The sequence below is a fragment of the Rhopalosiphum maidis genome, chromosome 1, assembly GCF_003676215.2.
Source record: "Rhopalosiphum maidis isolate BTI-1 chromosome 1, ASM367621v3, whole genome shotgun sequence".
In the NCBI taxonomy this organism is placed as follows: domain Eukaryota; kingdom Metazoa; phylum Arthropoda; class Insecta; order Hemiptera; family Aphididae; genus Rhopalosiphum; species Rhopalosiphum maidis.
In genome coordinates, this window is record NC_040877.1 from 84,536,730 (window position 1) to 84,559,683 (window position 22,954).

Consider the following 22,954-nt stretch of genomic DNA (forward strand, 5'->3'; position numbering starts at 1 on the left):
TTTATACTTGTAATTTTATTTTATATTTATTTTATATATATATTTTAATTTTTTTTTTGTTAAAAATATGTATACTTTATATTTATAATTATAATTTGACTATACTCCGTAAATGTTTATTTATATAAATATTAGCGCTTGACATTTTTTTTATATTGAACAATTTTTACTTACAATATAATATATATTATGATAAAAAAACAAAATTATTTTTTGTAATGAACTACAATTTTTAATTCCATTTTGCTGAATGATATAAATGTTACGGTCCATTCTTATCAATTCTAATAATAGTTAATTTATAAATGTTCCAGAAAAAGAAAATAGTCATTACAGGCACATAATTTTTAATGCCTATCTATTTATTGTCCATTTAAATAACAAAAAAAAAAAAAAAATGATTTTTTTATTAATTTTATATCTATGAATATTGATTTATAAATTTTAATTATGATTTAATACGTTGACTTAACTTTAATTTTGTAACACAATCAAATTGTATAACTTAGTCAGAGAAATTTAAAATAAGTCTTCATTTTTGAATTGTAAAATTTATGATTGAAATTAAGCAATTCCTGCAGGGAATCTGAATTATATGTTAAGTATAATTTAAATTATAGTTAATTTTTCATGTTCTCTAATAAATAATACGATTATATCTTAAAGTATTTAAATTTACATGTTCAATCATTTTATTTATCTTCATGTAGTTAATTTTGTAGAAATGTGTGCTGCATTGTTTTATTTTGTATTTATAGTTATAGTCACTTCAAATAGAAATATTTTATGTATAATATTCCATAAACAATAATGGTATAAATATTTAGTATTATTGTTTCACTATATTTTTTTTTCAAGTGGGTATAATAATACTAAACAATTTTTTTTATTTATACATATTTATAAAAACTATTATAAATTGGTAAAATAGAGGTACATTATCAACAAATATCAATTTATTATATTGTGTCAGTCATACGTCAGTCCTACATACGTCTGCACCTACCATATTGTATATCATCATATATAATAATCTTGTAACTTTTAACAATACAACAATGTGCAATACTCTGTTTAATAAAAAGCCATTTGTAATTTACTAGTAAAATCGCAATAAAAGAAGAATTCAAAAATATTATAAATGAACAAAAATGCAATCTTGGAGTTTATGTTTTCCTTAAAATAATTTGATGCTTATAAATAAAAAGTACAGTATTTCCATGTTACAAAGCTGAAAATGCAAAAGATGTTTTAAATAAAATAAATTTGGTTCTAATTTGATTATGGTTCTCAAAAATATGTTGTTAGAAGGAAGTTTGTTATGTGGAAATTTTACTTTATATTAAAATAATAATAATATTGATAATATTCACAAAATATATTTTGACAAATAACAATAAACACTAAATATCACATTATTATTAATTAATTTGGATAATATTAACTTAAGAGATTTATGCATTAAATTTCACATAGCCTTCTAGTTATAATAGCTGTAGAGAACCATTGCCTTCAGATAAAATTGTATGAGATTGCTTGAAATGGTTTTTACTTCTTTATCACATATCCTTTTAGTTCCATTGGTTCCATTAATTGTGGTTTTAGGACATTTACTTTTGGTCCAATGTGCACAAAAGAGAGTGAAGATTCATAAATAGTTATGTTTTCAATCGTCGAAGATGCAAGTGCTTTAAGGTCGATCTACAAGTTACCAATGATATTATACAATATTTTTAAAATAAAATAAATAAAAACAATTACTTACTGCATTTGGACCGTCCATTCGGATTAGCTTCCTTAAAACCATAACATTGAGTTGTCTGGGTTCTATGAAAAACCAAACCAACAGCCGGTTCTGCATGCTGAATAATCATCGAAGCAGTAACTAAGTGAACGTCTTTTGGTAATAATGTCAACTTGTTATTAACATATGTATCTTCGAGGTGATCAAATCTCGATGTATCAATTAACTGCACGAGAGGATACAACATTGTCGACATTGATGTCATACCGAGTGCTGTCAGTTGTGGTACATCCATCTAGATTGTATATATAAATAGTATAATTGAACACCTTTGACATTTATAAGAAATTATATTTACTTGACAGTTGCCAATGTTTTCTTCAACGATTAATCTGAACAATGTCAAAGTGGGCACATTATCCAAAACTCCTTGGCCCAATCCACGATTGTCGTCTTGTCGCAATCTACGATCCTGTATGACCTATCAAACGTATTACAATTAAATACAATTTTTTTTTTTTTTAATTTAATTAAAATCTATTTAAAATATGATATTAGTGATATTACCTCCATTATACCATTATATAATGAAGATGCACCCAAAGGTTGGACTGATAATAATGATACTCTAGTAGTGTCATCTTCTATATACATTGCACTAGACATTGGATAAAAGTTTCCTTGAATTGGTAGTTTGCTATAATGTTTTCTCCTGGTCATCTAATAATGAAAACATTATAATAAATCAACAGTAAAAGTAAATTTATCTTAAATCTATTGTTATTACTTGGAATCCGTTTAAGTCTGTGTAAAATACATTATCATTATTTACCCCTGTGGTAACTCTCATTGAAAGTTCATAATTCATTTGTTGTCTAATATCAACTAAATTTCGTATTTCAACATCATAAGCATCTAATATAAAAATTATTAGTTAAAATATATTATTCTTCAACAATATATACTATATTATGGTAGTGATCTGGTCATATTTATTTATATTATTTTAAAATATGCAATAGCCATGCAAATATTGTATTCTATAAAAGCCAAATTAAATTCTTATGGCCATTGCGAGTTCAGCAGATTCCTTTCCATGGATAGTGAACGTGAATCATTTGAAGTAATCAATAATCCATGGCATAGTCTCAAACACAATTTATTTCTATGAGTTATTCAGTTTGAAATATATAGTGTTGAATTTATGATTACCTATCTCATATAAGTTAAAGATATTGACTTTTATTTTGTTATTACTTTGGTAGTAAAAAAATCAAGAATATACAATGAGAAATTACCTTTTGTATGACGAAGAATTATCGAGTGTTTTACATTACTAAACTGAATTACCACTTGTGACAAAATATGTCCTTTAATCACATAAATTGTAGGTTCATTCTCTGTGACATGGGCATCAACAGCATCCCCTGATGGCATGAATAAATAAGCACCACTCATGTCTTGACCATAAGCTGCATTGTATCTGAAAACAATGATGTGGCATTTCAAACAAATTCAATGACATGTCAATGTAAATGTACTTACTGCACAAATTTTAATGAAACTGGATATTGTTTTCCAGAAGACTTAAGGGTAATATTTTGTAACATACCATTTTGACCAAATGATGCAACAATATTTTGATTTTCAATTGAAAATTCTTCAATATTACTAGTTTTAATATATATCCTAGGATCCAAAACGTCATTGATTTTTGGGTTGTAAACACTGATCAGTGACATATACTTTCTATTGAAAATTTATAAAAAAATATAATATCAATATTCAATACCTCAAACAAAAAAATTCTTAAAATGAAGAGTTGATATCTAATTTACTTGGTACTAATGTCTGTGGGCAGGTTGATGATAGTATATTTTTTGATTTCCAAAGGACCAAATTCAGCAATAAAATGTAATTGAAAACATGGTGTCATTAACTGTGTATCTAGAAGATTACAGGTAGAATCAACTTGAAATGGAATATCCACACCTTCTGAATTAACTACCTGTATTGTTGTAAAATATAAAATCAAATTAAATTACCATACAATATTTGAATGATATATCCCTCTAATGCTTGATAAGTAATTAAATTCAAATTATTTCTTTCACATACATGCATATTATTATACTGTCAAGTTGTTTATATATATAATCAACAGCTTGCTGAGACCATATCAAATGATGCAAGTTGTAATGAAACAATATTAAATTATGAACATTTATGTTTATTTTGAACATTTGTCATTGCAAAAATAGACTTATTTCCCAAGACTAACCTTTAAATTTTCACTTGCCACAACTAAAGTGATAATTTCATTTCTGATGACTGATGTCAAAGGGTTGAACACAATAACACTCTGTGAATCTTGATTATTAGCAAACTGTACAACACGATATTGTGCAATACTGTTTGTATAGACTCTTGAACGATCTATATCAAAGTATTTAATATTTGTATCAAATACATATTGTTCCTAAAGCAAAATAAATATTTTATGTTTTTAAAAAAAATAACAACTAACAAACTCATCAGTGTACATAATATGCGTCAGAACCGGACATAGGTAAGAATCATGAGAGCAGTAAGCTTCAAATATTAAGTTGATTGCTGAACCTCAACATTTTCAAATATAAAACGTTTTTAATTGAACCTATCTATAAATGTATTTAAAAAAATAACTAGGATTGACATAATCAAAGTAAAATCATAAGTAAAATAAATACTTATTTATTATTTATCTGAATAATACAATTTTGTAAATGGTTACTCTGACATTTATTGAGAATAATTATACACTAATAAGATTCTCTATAATTGTAATGGAATTTTCATCATAAACTTATTAAACTTATTACCTAATTGAATAAAATAAATTTTGATACTAGCTATTTTATCAAAGATTTTCTTGATATTAAATTAAGCCAAGTAAAATTATTTTAGTTTTAGAAGGATCTCTTCATATACTTGTTTAGAACATTGAAGAAGTTTAAATCCGGTCCTGATAAGTATGTTTGTTTATATACATAAAAAGAAAAACCTTTTCTTGATTTAACAGAAAATATATACAGTGTTGAATGATATGATTTAGATTAGTTAATGAATCCAACATCCTGAAATCATGATAATTGTGTTTTATATTTATGTGTATGGTATAAACAAATAATATTAGTTTACTTTCGTGCATAGTCATTTACTACAGCATCTTTTGCTGTTCCCGTGATTCCATCGTGATGCTGAAACAAACTATGAGCGTTTCTGGCAGCTTGTAAATAATTATACAACTCAGAATCTGGTTTCCATAACCAGGAAGTCAAATTTGAAGGTGCACTAAGCCATACTAAAGAATATAGAATTTCCGTTGCTCTAAAAAAATAAACATAAATATTAGACAAAATTAATGACACTTAAGTTCTATTTTCATGGCACTATTTTAGATCTATAGATTAATGATACATATTATTATACTATGTGTATTACAATGATCTAACATATTCAAATATAATTTTAATGTAAGATTGTCATATCTCTATGATACATTGTGCATTTTTATATATTATAAACATACCTTAATCTAGCAACAAGTTCTCGATCCATACATTTGTAAAAAGGTCTGGAAGTGAAATACCCACTCCAGTAATCTTTATCTTTATCCGCATAAGTAAAAAAATCACCAGTCAATGTTGGAAAATTCTTATAATTAGATGAATCTTGTACAGCTTTGAAATAATCGCTTAATGTACCAAATGATGCCTAATAATTAAAAAAAAAATTAACTAATAGAATAAAAAAAAAAAAATACTAAACTGTATTTATTTATAATAGTAACCTCTGCATATAATGAGTCACTATTGCTATTGATATAATCAAATAGTTTTTGATAATTGTTCATTTGAAAATCCCATTCTCTGGCTGATGTATATCTAAAGTCATCCCCCAAAGGAACAAGTAATACATTTGTTTTATACAACTCTGCTTTTTTTTTATATTGGTCCAATAACATTAACGCTCTATTAATAAATAATTGTATATTATCTTAATTAAAAAAAATGTTAAAGCAAATTTTTATTTAAAATTTAATGTTTAACCTTTTGTTGACATTTGATGAAGTAATTGGCACTGGAAATACTTTCCAAGGACACGTTAATCCAAAAATTGAAAATCTTTTAAAATCAAATTGACAACAAACACTTGGATCTGGACCACAGGTATGAGGAATGTCATAATTGTAAAATGGCATCATGTGGGTAAACAGCTCATTTTTGTCACTATTACATTCTGTGTCTAAATTAAAATAAGAACAAATCATTATGCTATCTATAGATAATGTAAGTCTATTCACCCCAATGTTGTCTCCATCGAAATTCCAATTGTTTTTGTTTAGCTAAATATTTTTTAATAGAATAATGAGTTCGCTGAATGACCAAACTTGAAAATTTCATTCTATTCAAAATATAAGGCATAGTCGGAGAAACACCAAAGGGATCAATACACCAGCTATAACTGTAGAAATAATAATAATCACTTAAAATAATCTTTTTATCAATATTTTAGAGCAATTTAAAATGTTATTAAATTATTAATAGCTTCTGAAAATATTAAATCTTACTTGGCAGTAATATTTAAATTTTTCAATAACCACTGGTGTCCATTTGTAAGTTGAGTGATCATTGATGAATAATGGGAGTTTGCTTCATCTGTCATTACCCAACCACCAGTGACTATTTCCAATTGCCCATTTTCAATCAATCTATACATATATAGCACATATTTTATAAAGAAAAGTATTTAAAATATTTAGTTAAAAATGTTAATTTATACTTCTTCACTTTAGTTTTTGTACTTTCATCAATATCATTCCACCACAATGACAAATATGACATCTCTGCCCATATGAACTTGCGTCTACGGTCTTCTGATAATTTAGTCACCATATTGTCTAATATATTCTTTGTATCAATACGATAGTACTCTTCAAAGGTTCGTTTCCATCCAGGATCATTATGCGAATGAGGCACAACAAATACCCTTAACTTATTATTTGCATTCCATCGTCCTTCAGATATCTGGACATCCCAACCTTGTTTCCATGCACCACCATCTATATTATCGAATTGTAGTTTGTCATACAAATCCCACATCTAAAAATCAAATTTCATAATTAGTTTAAATTTTTAATTTAACACTCAAAATTTAAACTTCTTAAATTCATATAGGAAAATTAATTATAATTTATACTAAAAAAATATAAAAGTAAACATTTATTTTAAAATAATTTCATGCTTATTTTAACTAAGTAAAACACTCCTCAACTATTATTAGTGATATAGTATAATGCTATTACTGTTTGTAACTATAATCAACAGCGATGATGTATTTAAATTTTGATTATAAATATGTTATTAAATATCAAATAAAAGATTGTAATGATAAAAAGTCCTAAATGCATTAAAATATTTATTGCATTACAAATTTACAAAAGGGCTTCTTTAAGTATTTTAAATAATAATATTTTAAATAGCTTGAATAATGTATCCTTTAGTATCCTTTAGTTCTTTATGTATCTAGTATTTACCTTAAATAATTGAATGATGTTAAAACTGCATAAATTAAAAAATATATTAAATATTTTACATTAATTCTTTAAATTAGTGTTCAAGAGAAACTTGACTTTACAATCATGTCAATATTTTAAATCAAAAAATCACTAATTTTACAAATTTAACCCTAAGGTTACACAGCTTACTTTAATAAGTATATTGTTTGTGAATGGTAACTAAGTTTTGAGAACCAATACATTTTGTATTGCTATTTCATGGCCTAAATATTATTTACAAAATCTAATTTGTAACATATTGAATTTATCATGTACTAAGTAAGCCTAAAATTAATAAAAATAACTTACATTAATATTTGGATCACATACTCCACTTGATAAATATGTGTCTTCAAAGTTATTTTGTAATGTTGACTGAAAACATAAAATTAAATGTTAAGATATTATTGGAAAATATAATTAAAGCAATAGTGTAATATCTAAAATGGTATGCTACAATATTTAATAGATGCTTTAATATAATTTTATAGGTCTGTAATAATTAAACTTTACTATGGCTAAACTAGGTGTTTCTGCAGGCTCATCATTTTTATCGATGTTTTCCAAATTATTTGTATTTTGTCTATTGAATTTATTTGATTGCAATTGTAATTTTTCTACATAAGAAACAGGTGTATTTACTGTTTCAAACTGCTAAAATATAACATATAAAAATTAAATTTAACAAATATACAATAAAACAATTTATCAACTATTTGAAACTTACTGAGTAAATGTTTTGATTCTCCAGAAAAGAATACAAAATGAAGCATATAATTAAGACTATAAATAGAAGTAACAAAATAAACCTTTTTTTAAAGTTCATTTTTATTTTTAAGCGTTCTTTAAATCATGGTATGTAACTACTTTTCAACAATATTTTAAATAAACATTTTAATAGGTGGTGCTACAATGTAAAATAAAACCTATGTAAATAATAAAAAAAAACTAGTTTCAGAAAACAATTGTTACAGTAATAAATAACAATTCATGAAATTTATACGTTTTTTATATTACATTATATAATGTGGCTAATTATTTGTTAAATGAAAATCAAAAACGAATTTATACTTTTCAATCGCTATTCACAAATTCACCGCTTATGTCTTATCATATTATTTACTTGTTATATCACTTTTCTTATCATATTCAATATCGTGACGTGAATTTTGATGAAAACGTTGAATAATAAATAATAATCCATATTTTTATTTTATTAATTTTATTCATTTATTATTTATAGTTAGGTAGTATAAGTTAGTCGATCATTTAATATTTTGATAGGTATACTATGTTACTATCGCTGAGTAATATTAATTATTATTTATTATTGCAGAGTATCACTGACATTGAGAGTTATTGTATTTTGATTATTATATTGTTAATTGTTATTGTTGTTATGATTTATGAAATGTTAGTATTTTACTTTTACTATGGATATTCAATTAAGATCTATAAAGTTCTACCTGTATAAATGTTGTATATTGTATTTTATTTTTTATGTACGTATTTTACAAAGTCACAAATATTTACTGTAGACACCCTTGTATACTTAGTTTTTTTTTCTACACCACGTACGGCTTAATCCACCTAGGTACCTACTTGATAACTTGAAATTAAATAGGTAGATACTTATAAAAAGCTAAACAGATAATTGAAACAGGATTAAACACACTATTTATTAGTCATTGGCCATCAATATCGTCACGAACATTTTATTCATAGGGACAATTAATATTGAAGCTACCCACCTACCCAAACATAAAATTAAAGCCTGCCGATGTATATATGTATCTTTTTTTAATTATAATATAGTTCCCCTTTTATATATATAATAACAATGCAGTATTAGTGTATTACAGAATACTACGTTTTGTTAGTTTGTTACCCATGTGCTGATAGGCGACAGCTAACTCCTAGAATAAAATTTAATATCTATTAGCATGATAAACTATAACATTATACTCCAACTATTGTCTATTGGCATGCCTATTGCCTATTATATGATACATTCACGCTAATTTATCACACTGGTTTAAATTCAACATGTTATTTATTCAATAATGATAGTTAAATATGAAGATATTTACACAACCTAACAACTTATTTCCTAGCTAGGGAGAATTGCCCCCAAAAAATAAGGTCGTGACGCCACTGTTGACGGTTATAGTACCTAACTATATTATAGTAGGTACATATTTTTCATTTATATTTATAATTTTATGTCTAATTATCTTCGATCCTAAATCCTAATTATAATAATGTTTTTCAAATTTTATAGCATTACTTAATAATTACTTTAATATGAGTATTTTTATAGATTTATAATTTGCTTTATAAAAAGACTAGGTGTTAACAAAGATATTAATAGCACAAGATTAAAAAATATCTAGTACAGTGTAATTTTTATTTTTAAATAACCGTCAGGAGTTAATATATATATATACCTATATAATATAATCAATAAATAAATATACTGTTCTTCTATCTACTTATCTCTATAATCTCTGTAGTAAATATTCTGCGCATTGGTATTATTTGTCCTGGACCTGAAGTGTTAACAACGTGACGATTTTCCCACCCACGTCTCTTGAGTCCTTCCTTTATCAATATCACATTTACTTATTGTACATACTTCATAAATACATAATGTATTTATTTAATATAAATTGTAAGATTAATGTATTTTATATAAATTAAAAAGAAAGGTACTGATTAAGTATTTTTACTTTTTAGGAAGGGTTTAACTTTTATATAAATATAGATATATTAAACTTTTAATTAGACGTAACCAGGGACGTACGCAGAAAAAAGTTTTTTTTTTTTTTTTTGGGGGGGGGGTCCCTGGACGTAACCGTATAACATAGTACTTATACCTAATACTATAGGTAGCAACTAGCAGAGTATACCTATGCAGTATGATGTATTGTGCTAATATATGACTATTCGAGTAGTTATACAATAAAATTAAATGATTGATAATGCAGTACATTAATAATTTTATATATTAAATGTATACTGTATACACTATACATAGACACATAGTGAAAATTGATACATTAATATAATAATACATAAATGACAGTTTTTGTAGATATTGAAATCATGAAAAAAACTAATACTTTTGTAGCTATTTTAAGTTATTCAATGTCAGTATTTCTTTTTTTCCAATTACTTTTTTCGATTTTCATTGGGCGACTTCCGACATATTTTCCTGAAATTTTAACCGTTTTTTTAATTATCTATATTTTTTACGTAACTTCTCTTATTCTTAACAATGACTTAAATTTAATATAATTATTAACTGTATATTTATATAATTGATTTAGACGTTTGTAATAATTAGTATTTAGTAGGTAGGTATACCTAATAATATACAGAAAAAAAGTCAGTGGCGTAAAAAGACTCACTATAGCGTACCTGACAAAAGATCCTTTTACCAATAAAAAATTGATATGTTGATATTATTTTAACCTTTAATCAATATTTTTACTAATTTTTTTTGAGTATACAATTTGTATTTACTATTTATTGTTACAGTATAAATTTTAAACTTTGAAAATTAGCTTTTCTTGCTTTAAAGGTGGCAAATTTATCGATAGTATTTCGTTTTGAAAGTAGAATAAATATAGAATTAATACCACTTTTGAAGCAAAATTTTCACCCCTTTTCAGTTTGCGCACCTGGCGTATAGGCACAGTTCACAAAACTCTTGTTTACACCACTGAATAGTTTATAATTATAATATTATATCATAGATATTATAGTTATTTTATTTTTCTATTTTTATACATTACCATGTAATTCTTTGATAGCTCGTAAATAATCCACAGAATTTGCAAACGATACGAATCCATAGCAACCACGCGACATGCTTGTCTCTCGATTTTTCACTACATAAGCTTTAATGAATGAAGGATATTGCATAAATGGCATACTCAACATACGATCATTAACTTCTCTTCCCAAATTTCCCACAAATAGACGAAAATCATCTGTGTGATAACTTTATATTATATCCTACTTAGCAGTTATTATCGTAAGCGTAAACAAATATTTTACTAGTATTTACTACCTAATAATAAGGTATATAGTGATTTATTTATTATTTTCGATTATATAAATACAAGTGGGCAGGATGGGCCGATCTAGGATTTTTTTTATGGTGGGTGCTATTTTTTTAATAATAATAGTCCTAAAGTACTTATTATGTACAATTAAGCAATATAAAAATTATAAACATTTAACATATAATACTTTTTTTAAATTGGTGATTTATTAGTGATTTTTAATATAAATACGCGGAACGAAGAGTGCTTCAGCTCCCAAGCATCCCCCTAAATCCGTCACAGCAAGTGGGTACAAACATAAACATAATATTTGCTTATGTATTTGATGATGACCAATGTCCAATGAGTCATGGATAATGGATATATAGCCTTAAAATAATAGTAATGAACTAAAGAATATCAAATGAAAGTTTAAGTTTTAAGTAAGTATTTGTATATTCATAAAAAGTGTGATTCTCATAAATATATTAACTATTTAGAATTTGAGAATTGAAACTAGTTTTGTTTTGAGCCCAATAAAAAATAGTGACCAGAAATTTTTACATTTATTACCTAATTATAATTTTATTATTTAATATTAATTATTATACATAATGCACGTAAGTATTTTCTTAACGCACCTATAGTAGCTATCAGTTAAATAATAATGATTGTTATTAATTTAATATTTTAATATACGAATAGTAATACTAGCTGTTCTTACCATTTGACCACTGTGCCAAAGTTGGATCGTACCAAACCTTTCCAGCGGCTTTACGATAGAATTTTTTTTGTTTTTTACTGTATACTTTAGAGGACGATGATGCACATCCAGCAGCTGCAATTGCTATGTGCGCTTTGCTATTTAATTCACTTTTACTTATTGAAGACTTATTTTTTGTCCTAAACAGAATTATAATCTATTTAGTAAAAATGTACTTACAAAAATTGACAACCAATTATGAATGTTTACTGTTTACATTCGCTTAAAAATTTAACATATATTATAGGAAATAAGTAATTATATTGTCTTACTTAGAACTTAAAGTAGACACGCATTGATTTTGTAACAGTGAATTGATTTCTTTATACAAAGCAACATCCAAGGGAAATTGTTGAGAATTGTGACAATGAATTTTTTTTTTTTTTAAACAATTTTTAGTTTTATTATTATCATCGACATTATTGCTTATACCAATTTCTTTCTCAAATCTAGATAAACATTTAAAATATAATATAGATAAATATGTATAGGTATACTTAGTACGTACTACGTAGTAATTAATGTGATTGTTAATTACGTTACGTGCATACAGGGAGAGGATTATAGAGGAAGCCCCTTGTAGTAGGTATTTCCAGGTGAATTAACATTTTTAAACTGCCCCTCTCCTTGATTGAGCTTTAGATACATCATTGATTTAAGACATACAATTTTATAAAAAATATGTTTTCATGATCATCTCATAAATAAAACTTAATTAAAATCTAAATAAGTACTTATAAGTAGAAACTAGAAAGTGTTAATTACATACATAGTTATTGTTTATTATAAATTATAATTAGTATTACTGGATCAAAATGAATAAAGTGTAAAAAAGTGTTTTGATAATTAATATCCAAGTATATGTATATGTGTATTCCTATTTAAATTATAATATATTTTATACAAATATCTATCTACAATACGAGTAAGTAAATCATTGCCGTTTATATAGTTATTAGTTAATTGCTTATTAATTATTATACTCGTATATATTTCATACTCTGTATTGCTGCAAATTTTGTTTTTAAAAATAACCCAATCACTCTCTAAAACTCTATAAGCAAGTTTGAAAAATAAAAATATTTAACCATATGTCCGTATACATATCTAAGAATGGAAATTACTTGTTCATTTCTTCTTCTATTAGTTTCATTTTCTTAAAATGATTAGCCATGATTTGCTATGTTTGTCTAAAAAAAATAAAACCACAAATTGTATGTGAATAAGTAGTAAACAAATTTTTAGACAATTAAAATGTCTCTAGAAATTCACCATTCAGTGAAAACGTAACACGATGATATTATTAATAACTGTTTTACATAGATGCAGTTAAATTGTATAATTGTTATTATATCCATGGCCCTAATTAGGTACCTACCTATTTACTAGTTACCACAACGGAAAATAACCATAACCATGGTAATCAAGACATTCATTTTGATTTTATTAATCTGTATCACGATTTAAGATATACTATTATATCTTAAGCCGTGATCTGTAAAGAATATTATGTCCTAATGTCCCATTAAGTTATTATTTCGACTGTTTATGAAAACGGATAACAATGATAACACTAGTTGTAGCATTGAACATATTTAAATAGAACATATTATTCTATAGTTGTAGGTATCTAACAATAAAGGAAATAGGCGAATGAAACACAATGGCGAATACAGTGGTCCTAAACGGGGGAGGGGGGGCAATTCGATAGTTATTAACTAAAAAAAAGGTCATAATCTATTAAAAAAAAAAAAAAACTGTTGAAATGTATGATACTTTTTTTATGAACGGGGGGGGCAATTTCCCCCATTGCCTCCCACTTGTATCTGCCCTTGATGAAACAGACACTTGTGCAACTCGGTATAAGAAGTAGACATGTAGACATGGGTATTATAAGTATATAATAAATATTAGGTATACTTTTATCATGGTATAGTATTTTATCTCATTTTTCCAAAAAAGTTTATTTTTCAATCGCAAAGTTATTAATTTAGATAGTAAAATATTGGTAACTTACACACATGTCACACGGTCACAGCTATAATATCAATTATAATTTTAGCATAACATAAATGTTGATTACTATGTTTAGGTAGTTACTATAAAGAACTAGTTATGTCTAATAAAAAACAAATTATGCACAAACTAAAAACTTTCATATTATATAATTTAATAAAATTAAGAATAAAATGAAATTGTTAGAAAATAGTTGAAGTCATCCTCTCATCGTGGTGTCTTCTGGATAATGTTAAAATAATATAATAATAATTTTAAACAACCTGGCAGGACCCTTCAGTTTATATGTTTATCTAAAAATCCCATATATATATATATATATATATATATATTTATATAAACTAAAAATTTGAGATCTATTTGATATGAAACTTACTTTAGGTACCTTAAAAAATAGCTTTCTGATTTGTAACAGTAAAAAAGTAAATGATTGTCCATCGTTTCGTCGGCAGACTATCCGTTAAGATTTTGCAAGGATCCACAGCATAGTTTCCGGATAAGCCGACACTCAAAAACGCTTGGACACGCCGTTACAAATGTTCATGACGTTCATCTATAGCAAACAACGTAAAAACGTTACATAACGTGTGTTGTTAGGTGACGACTGACGATTCGACGTGAAAATATATATGCACATGCAATGGTCGAGTGGTGGAATCAGAGATTGATTTCTATAGTTAATAGAAATCAAAGGTTACCACTAGTTAAGAGGTAATAGCAAAAAATGCACCAATAAAGTCACTAATATTTAAATTTTACAGAACTTAATTGTACATTGTGTGACGACAGAGTCGGGTAATTAATTATTCAGTTGTGGAAGACGTTTGCGGCATAATCCTTTTTGCACGAGACGCACATAATATTTTTTCTTACGCCACTAATTACGTAAAGCTCAAAGGTAAGAACATTATCTAACTTTCTTTGTGGATTTTTTACGACTTTATATTTTTTCAGCAAGTTTTGATTGAGTAAAATATTATAGTTTAAACAGTTTCATAATTCACTTAAAAATTAAAATTTTGTGAAAACTCCTTGAGGAAACACAGATAATGATCTAAATACTGATCTAATTGCTGAAGGTTAGTGTAATACTGCGTCGAAACTGCTGAATACAAATTTGCTACCTATCTATATTATATGTTTATAAGTCACGGACACAGTATCTGCAGATGCTATTAAAAATTTAAAATACAATATATTTTCTAATTTGTTAGAGAAACTAATAGAGGTGTCTAAGTCGTTATTGTTTCCGGTTTTATGCTGAACACGTGCGATATAAGATATTAAAATTGAAGATACGAGTACGAATTCGCTAATTTGCTCATTATAGACGAACCGAAGTAAATAATCGAATTAATAATATATATTATCGGTTACCATTCTCAGAGATAACGTAGTTTATCGGCAACAAACGGTTTTAGATATTTTGTCGACCGTTTGGTAATACCCTATACAGCGTGGATACGTCGTACGCGTCTGTAATTCGATGTAGACCTGTAGTGGGATCGATGAATCGATTACTGGCAATAATATTACTATGGCATTGTATAATATAAATCTTATCACGTGTCGTCACTACGGCGGTGCTGGGTACAGTCACGGTGGAACGCGAAATTTAATTACATGAGTCTAATCATAACCTACAGTACACACTACATCGCGAAACATCAGGATATCGATCAATCGAGCGAATTATTGTAATATATCAAATCGTCCGTGAAGCATAGGTTTATTATTATTCAATTGGTTTTGGTAAAGCATGGATCGAGTGTTCGATGTAAGTACAAAATTAAAAATATTTGGTTTAAGCTAGTAGATAGTCGATAGGTATATAAATTACCAACAGGCAATATTGTGCATAACACGATGTATACCTACTACACGCTGTTAAATAATTAATTAAAAAGTAGCGTGTAAAACGATTTGATTAAATTTTTATTCACAGAAAATTGTTTTCATCTACGCTAATAATTTAAAGTTTACATATATACATCATGCCTCTTCAAAATAACGAGTAATTTTTGGTTTTTTTTTTTAAGAATTATGATTTTATACTATACCTATCTAGCAATCTAGCTATTATTTTAGCTCGAATCGATGATATCAACAAATATTATTAATGGGGTGGATGGTTTTCGGTAACATTTTTTTAGCTAAAACCCGGTGTCACTATCAATATTTTATCTATAGTATTGATAACTAAAATTTAAAATCTATTACTTTTAATTAAGTACATAATGGTTTATGGTATGATTTATTTATCGGGGGAAATGGATATACATAATAAATTTATTATATTTATTCATAATATGCATACAAAGCTATAGGAACTATTAACAGTATTCGTACAAATATCTTTAGACTTGAAAAACCTGAGAATAATAAAAAATAAGTTAAAATGCTGTTTCATGTATAATTTTTATTCAAGATTATATAGATAAGTATACTCGAGTCTCAAAATGATATAAACAGAAATTAAATAAATTCCATGACAAATACGATGTATCTACCAGTTTGTAATACATTTATTTTATAATTAAGTTTTAAAGTGTAATAAAATCGGTTAAGTTAGGTGTTTTTGTAATTGTAAGTATTCGTCTGAATCCAATGTGATGTCATTCAACGTTATAGAACTCGAATAAAAATAATAATTTTGATAAGTTAATTTTTTTTGTGTTGAGGAAAGGGTTGATTTAAAAATTTCTAAGTTACTTATTACACCCTATTATAAATTAAATATAAATAATAATATTGTTTATTTACGATGGTCGACGTTGTTTGTGTTCAAAGCATTTGCGGTACGTTCGGTGTCCGACGTGTTCCCGCGTTTTTTGTTGCACCAAACACCGGGTGCAGCATGAGAGGCGCGTGCATGTCGCGGTTCCTGGGGGGCCGGTGATCAGACGCCGCTTCCGGTCGCAGGTGCTGCAGCAACCGGGAAAACAGAAGACGGTTCATCTTGGCGGCCACTCTCCCACCAATAGTCGGAAGAGGTTGCACGTGGACATCGCCCAGACCGCGACGCAGTCCATCAGCAGCGGCTTGCGAATTATGGAACTGCGCCATCACCGCCGCGTCGAAGAGTTGCGCCGGACTGAAGAGATGCGCAGTACCGAAGAACGGCGCCGGACTGAGGAACAGCGCTGGACCATGGAACAGCGTGCGATGATGATAGAGGCGTGCGCCCGGAACACACTCAAGGCCCGTCGATCCAGCCTCACGACCATCAGACACCTGCGGCCGGTGGCCGAAAGCAGTCCCGCGGTCCCAGTGCCGCCGCCGTGCACGCCGCACACCACGACCACGGGCGCAACCGAGTCTGCGGTCACGCCTGCCGAGTGGTCGGTAGTCGTCTCGTCGGTGGGTAGCCCGCCGAGCTTTTATCAGACGCCGATGCAGACGCCGACGCAAAAGTTTCCCGACACACCGTCGCTACAAAAGCTCCCAGACACGCCGTTACAAACGCTTTCGGACACGCCGTTACAAACGGTCCCGGACACGCCGTTGCAAACGCTTTCGGACACGCCTGTTAACGGCAAAACACCGTGCAATGGCGGAAGTGTTAAGCGCGTGTCGTTAGACGACGGTTCAACGCAAAAAGGTATGTATATATCATTATCCGTTTTATGATGTCATTTTTTCTAAAGTTACAAAAACAAAATTAAATCGTTTGTGTTTTCTATCGTATTATTTCATAATCCGTATAGTTAATATTGATATTCACCAACCTTTTTATGATTTAAAAATAAACAATGGTTCATCCATTCCTATAGTCAATGAAATCATGATATTTTTTTTAATATAACCGAAACAGTTACTGTATGCTAGGATGAACTGAATGGGTTAACTTTTTTTGCGTTAGTCAATTTAAAGTTACAAAAACGTGAATTTGTGATTTCCGATAATTTACTTGAAATGAAAGATATTAAATTATTATATTGGCGTTTGATAGTTAAAAATTAAAATCCATAACGTTTAAAACTTGCCACAGGATTTTTCTGGTCGAACGTGGCTCGTCGTTTCCGGCTAGCGCTGCGGCCGGCAAACCCAATTAATCCGTTACCAAGAGAACAAACAAAACAATATTTAAATACCTATAAAATTAGCTCAATCACTTGTGGCCTGTACTGGCGTGGTCGATATGTGTTGACTAAATAAGCTCACCGAAAGCTAAGCCCTCTGAAGCCAACTGTAGTAAGAGGGGCAAGTGCCGCTGGAGAGTTAAATTAGAAATACATATCTCTTTTTCACATATAAATATCTTCAGAACGTTTCTTAGAAATATAATGATTATTTAATACATTTTTTGTCAACTTAATCGATTTTAATCAACAAGTAATTAAACGTTCATGGTTCGATCCCCGTAAGATAAAAAATATTTTTTTTTATTTTTTTACGGTCGTTATTGCTAAATTAACATTATTTTTCAATAATATTATTGATGTATTATTAAAGTCTTTTATTGGGAAGCTTCTTAATTTAGTGTTACATGTAATTTCCTTTTCTTTATTTTATCACATTCGTTTGTTGTTTTAGTAATTTGAACTTAATGTATAATACAAAATATTTATACCAAATTACTACGACGAGGACATCTATTTTAGAAGTATCCAATAATTGTCCTGCGGAGTAATAAAATTACGAGCAATTGTTAACCAATGTATTTATCCGATTAATCGCATTTTTTTCATTTTTCGAATGCAAAGATTTATCATCAATATAGAATATAATATCACATCACTATTTCTCGACTAAACGGAAAAGATATTATATAATCCACCCCAGTAGACATAGTTGAAAATTAAAATCCATAACGTTTAAAACTTGCCACAGGATTTTTCTGGTCGAACATGGCTCGTCGTTTCCGGCTAGCGCTGCGGCCGGCTAAACCCAAAATCGTCGAGAACAACAACTGTCCATCGCCGTCTGCATCACCGAACGTGGATTGCGTGGTCAATCCGTACGGCAACATCCAACCAAGAAGGCCAATCTGTAACAACGACACGTTGATGACACCCGTCCATCCCAGACCGTCGCTCGAGGCCATCCGGAAGGCCCACGAAGAAGCAAGCAAAGCCTTTAACAGATTTATGACTGATTAAAATATGTTTTCTGGTAAGCGCAACAGACACACTTCATTTGGTGACAGGTAATTTTTTTATATACATTAATATTATTATGTTATTTATCTACTGATTTTTTATATATTTTATTTTTAGCTTTAGACTTGGGGAGGGGGGTTAATTGAATATTTTATTTATAAATCGATCATGTTACAATTTGTGGACTTATTGTGTTTTTTCTCGCTTCTGTATTTTTTATCTATAATGTACTAAGTATAATAATAATTTTGTTTATTTATTATAAAAACAAGTTTTAAAAATTTGAAAATTGTCTATACGCGTTTCTCGTTAATTATATCGTATTATTGAGCGTTCTCAGTGTGATTTTTAAATAAAGATGAATAAATATAATATTGTACATTTTATTCTGTTGATTTAATTTCTGTTTCTACTCTTGAATACACGTTATGAGTTATGGCAAATAATATTTGTATTATTAATAAATAATAAGGTATATATTTAAAAATATTTGTTATAGTGTTTGAATTTTAAACAAATATCATAAAAAATGTATTAATTTAAAAATAAAATTTGATTACTTCAGTTTCTCTCCTTTTATTATACAATAAAAAATAAGCATAAGTCATATAAGGTTTACCATACAAACAATTATTACTATTATTAGAAATTTGAAATTTACACCAAAAATATTATAGACTGTTAATAATATATTATACTTTTATAGTCTATGTAATATTATGATAAAAATATTAAAAAATGTTGACCACTATAGAAATGTATAAAAAAATTACTTTGCTTTGAAATGTAAAATAATAATTTAACTGCATTATATCCACTTTTATATTTGTTTTTTCCAAAGAAATTATAACCCTCGGGTTGTATGGTTATTAGAAATAGTTAAATAGGTGTACATACCTACCTAGTATTATTTTACATGTAATCATGTACACATTTTCGGACAAAGAACTTTTAGTTATAAATTGTATTCTATTTAATACTTTTAAAATGTAAACTTTTTGATATTCCAATAAATTGAATTACATTTTAAAGAGAATATAACATTGTAAAATAGGTATTTATTATGTACTAACGCTTATTTACTACAGTTATGGAAATGTTTACTGTTGCGATGTTCAAGGTCACTGTCACCCGACCCAATCAAACCGCAGTGTCGTAGACTTCTAAAACAGCATTGTTAGTAACTACTATAGCTATTTACCTTGTTCTTTACAAAGGAGAAACTTAAAACTTTTTGTAAAGAGAAACACCTATTAAGTATTAACGTATTTACGTAAATTTACCAGGTAAGTTCTGTTAATGGACGGGGTTTTTGGACTTACGCAAGTCATAAAACATTATTATTTTAATAATGAAAATGACCTTAAAATCTCTAAAAACGAGTATAAATATGTACGAAAAATATCAAAGTAAGTATGTCCTTATAACAATGAAATAGGACGTGAAATGCATTAAAAATTGTACTATTTAATATTTATTCAAAATACACTATACTTGATAGTTGACTGATTGATTATTAATAGGAACTAAACGTTTCATATTCGTACGTTTGCGTGGGTTGTGACACTTTGTGACACTATATATTATATGTACTTATATAAAAGTAAATATTTACGGGGGTATGTCTGTAAAACCATGTATGACACTTTTGTGTTGTGGTAACTATTGGTTTTATCGATTTATAAGAACGTTTAATTCTGCAATATTTCTGAAGTATAATGTATGATCGAAAAACTAAAACTAATAAACACTTTTCAAATACTTAAAATATTAATATAAACATAGTAGATATTCATTTTTTTTTATAACTCTCTTCGTGAAAAAATTCTTCGGCTGGTGTTGCGTACGTGATAAATTTAATGTTAATGTATTTATTTTTATTTATGATAAAAAAAAATACATTTGATTTAAATTGCATTTTAATGTAAAAAGAAAAAAAAATAATAAATAATAAATATTTAAACATAATTTCTTTCGTTACTAACTAATATTTAAGAAAAATATTGTCTACACCGTACACAATTTTTAAAAGATTATTTATAATAAATAAAATTATCATAAAAATATTAAAAAACAAATTAATGGATTTAATACAACTAGTAATTTAATATAGATAACTGCAGATTCTATAACATACCGAATGGTTCTGCTATATGTTGGTCTGCTATATGCGCCCGACTAAATTATGTAGATGCTCGTGTAGAAGACAATAGTTATAAATATTCTTACACTATTAATATTGTAATAGAGTATACAATATTTACACATTGTCGTTTATTATAAATAGGTATTAGTAATTATATACAAAATACGTAACATAATAATATTATGCAAAGACGTTAATGTACCTTCAGTAGCCTACTTAACGCCGCACGATCCTAGTTTAACAATTTAATTAAGAGGGCACACACCTGCATCTGTTGCTCCGTCTTACAAGTGTGCAACATACAAACCTAGCAAATTTACACTCAGCAGATTACGTTTAGCTCCGTTAGTTTAAAAATAAGAGTGAATCAACTTTAGTTTTTTAACTAACGGAGCTAAACGTGATCTACTGAGCGTACATTTATTATCATTGGGTAAGATTATTATTACTATATTACAATATAGTAATTTGAATCCGATAATGTGTTTACATTTTACAAAATGATAATATAGTATTGTATGTACTACTCGTTCGTATTACTGACGTTCTGTTATCATTAATCAGTAATCACACATCGCGTCGTGTTAAATTCGAAAGTTGCATTGAAGGTTATGACGAAAGTCAAGAATTACCAACTAAATGCACTTTACGTTTCGGACATTTTGGCGTTCATTTTGCAAATTACAAAGGTTGCCCGACATAATAAAAATAATCTAAAAAACTTCTAAAGAAGGATAACCTTAAAGTTATTATACAAAATAATGTTACCTCAAAAATGTCTGAAGATATTCAATGACTCCTAAACCTTCATTCGGTCGTATAGATACTATCGCAATTCGAGAAAAATAATCAAACGTAGGAGGAAAAAAACAAATAGGTACTTAAATTTGTCTCTGTGTATTTATAATCTTTACTATAGTTATTTTCATACTTGAATTCTATCATTAGTCTGCTAATTTACTTCCTACGAACGTCTCAAGTATGTGTCTAGACTTTTTTTAAAAACTCTTCTTCATTCATAATAGTGTTCTCAAAGTATCGATATAATTTTTATGTTGATGTTTTAATCTCGGTAAATAGTTCAGTGATCGACAGACTGCATAAACTGTTCGGTCATTACCCATGTAGTCATGTGCAAAAATTAACTTTTTTTTTTGTCTTAACTGCTTTGCTGAATAAATACAAATTTTTATTGTTCTATATATTATATAGATATACTGATTTATTGCATACGACGTAATTGCTTGGGCATAGTAAAAATTAATATCTAGGCCTACTGAGAAATTATTACACATTGATATATTATAGTAGAATTGTAGGTAGTCTGGTACTCTGGTGATACCCATAGTATTACTAATATGGAATATTTCATAACAATAACTATGTCTAAATTAAAAAATCAAGAAACTAGTAGTAAGTTATAATAATATTGTTTGTTAAATTCATTCACGAACTTGATTGATTTTTTCAGCTTTTTAATACGAATGTTATGTTTATGTTCGCTTATAAACGTTAATAAAATACACACTGTTACT

The 22,954-nt window shown here is 27.8% G+C and overlaps 3 protein-coding genes across 4 annotated transcripts; 1 reads left to right on the forward strand and 2 right to left on the reverse strand.

The window, feature by feature from the left end:
• Window positions 1-1,359: 1,359 nt before the first annotated feature.
• Window positions 1,360-8,278, reverse strand: LOC113555742 (alpha-mannosidase 2). The gene is made up of 20 exons (XM_026960264.2): window positions 8,071-8,278; window positions 7,857-7,994; window positions 7,653-7,718; window positions 6,569-6,888; window positions 6,357-6,497; window positions 6,090-6,250; window positions 5,836-6,031; window positions 5,577-5,757; window positions 5,316-5,500; window positions 4,925-5,113; window positions 4,788-4,860; window positions 4,026-4,223; window positions 3,583-3,752; window positions 3,290-3,493; window positions 3,043-3,227; window positions 2,532-2,659; window positions 2,312-2,464; window positions 2,103-2,225; window positions 1,766-2,039; window positions 1,360-1,701 (listed from the first exon to the last, which is right to left on the reverse strand). The coding sequence occupies exons 1-20, from the start codon at window positions 8,167-8,169 to the stop codon at window positions 1,691-1,693; spliced, it is 3,195 nt and encodes a 1,064-aa protein (XP_026816065.1). The 5' UTR covers window positions 8,170-8,278; the 3' UTR covers window positions 1,360-1,690.
• A 2,149-nt stretch (window positions 8,279-10,427) lies between these two features.
• On the reverse strand, window positions 10,428-14,694 carry LOC113559007 (RNA-binding protein 42-like). 2 transcript variants are annotated; one of them, XM_026964596.1, is made up of 6 exons: window positions 14,548-14,678; window positions 13,280-13,345; window positions 12,428-12,604; window positions 12,117-12,295; window positions 11,141-11,338; window positions 10,428-10,557 (listed from the first exon to the last, which is right to left on the reverse strand). In XM_026964596.1, exons 2-6 carry the CDS (start codon window positions 13,327-13,329, stop codon window positions 10,484-10,486), a joined length of 678 nt encoding a protein of 225 aa, XP_026820397.1. In that variant the 5' UTR covers window positions 13,330-13,345; window positions 14,548-14,678; the 3' UTR covers window positions 10,428-10,483. The 2 variants fall into 2 exon arrangements, with proteins under 2 accessions (XP_026820397.1, XP_026820396.1); XM_026964595.1 differs by lacking the exon at window positions 13,280-13,345 and having other exon boundaries at window positions 14,548-14,694.
• A 1,059-nt stretch (window positions 14,695-15,753) lies between these two features.
• Window positions 15,754-19,550, forward strand: LOC113558408. Its single transcript, XM_026963856.2, has 3 exons — window positions 15,754-15,948; window positions 16,962-17,772; window positions 19,005-19,550. Exons 1-3 carry the CDS (start codon window positions 15,931-15,933, stop codon window positions 19,271-19,273), a joined length of 1,098 nt encoding a protein of 365 aa, XP_026819657.1. The 5' UTR covers window positions 15,754-15,930; the 3' UTR covers window positions 19,274-19,550.
• Window positions 19,551-22,954: the final 3,404 nt, after the last annotated feature.

Excerpts from the sequence above, each read along its gene's own strand:
- LOC113559007 (XM_026964595.1), bottom strand. The coding sequence starts at position 14,609 with ATGGACAATCATTTACTTTTTTACTGTTACAAATCAGAAAGCTATTTT. Across the intron at positions 12,296-12,427 it reads GTGTCTACTTTAAGTTCTAA|GACAAAAAATAAGTCTTCAA; the intron begins GTAAGACAATAT and ends AATTCTGTTTAG. Across the intron at positions 10,558-11,140 it reads AGCTATCAAAGAATTACATG|GAAAATATGTCGGAAGTCGC; the intron begins GTAATGTATAAA and ends TTAAAATTTCAG.
- LOC113558408 (XM_026963856.2), top strand. Across the intron at positions 17,773-19,004 it reads CGACGGTTCAACGCAAAAAG|GATTTTTCTGGTCGAACATG; the intron begins GTATGTATATAT and ends AACTTGCCACAG.
- LOC113555742 (XM_026960264.2), bottom strand. The coding sequence starts at position 8,169 with ATGAACTTTAAAAAAAGGTTTATTTTGTTACTTCTATTTATAGTCTTA. Across the intron at positions 6,032-6,089 it reads TCGATGGAGACAACATTGGG|ACACAGAATGTAATAGTGAC; the intron begins GTGAATAGACTT and ends ATTTTAATTTAG. Across the intron at positions 4,224-4,787 it reads TTCTGTTAAATCAAGAAAAG|GAACAATATGTATTTGATAC; the intron begins GTTTTTCTTTTT and ends ATTTTGCTTTAG.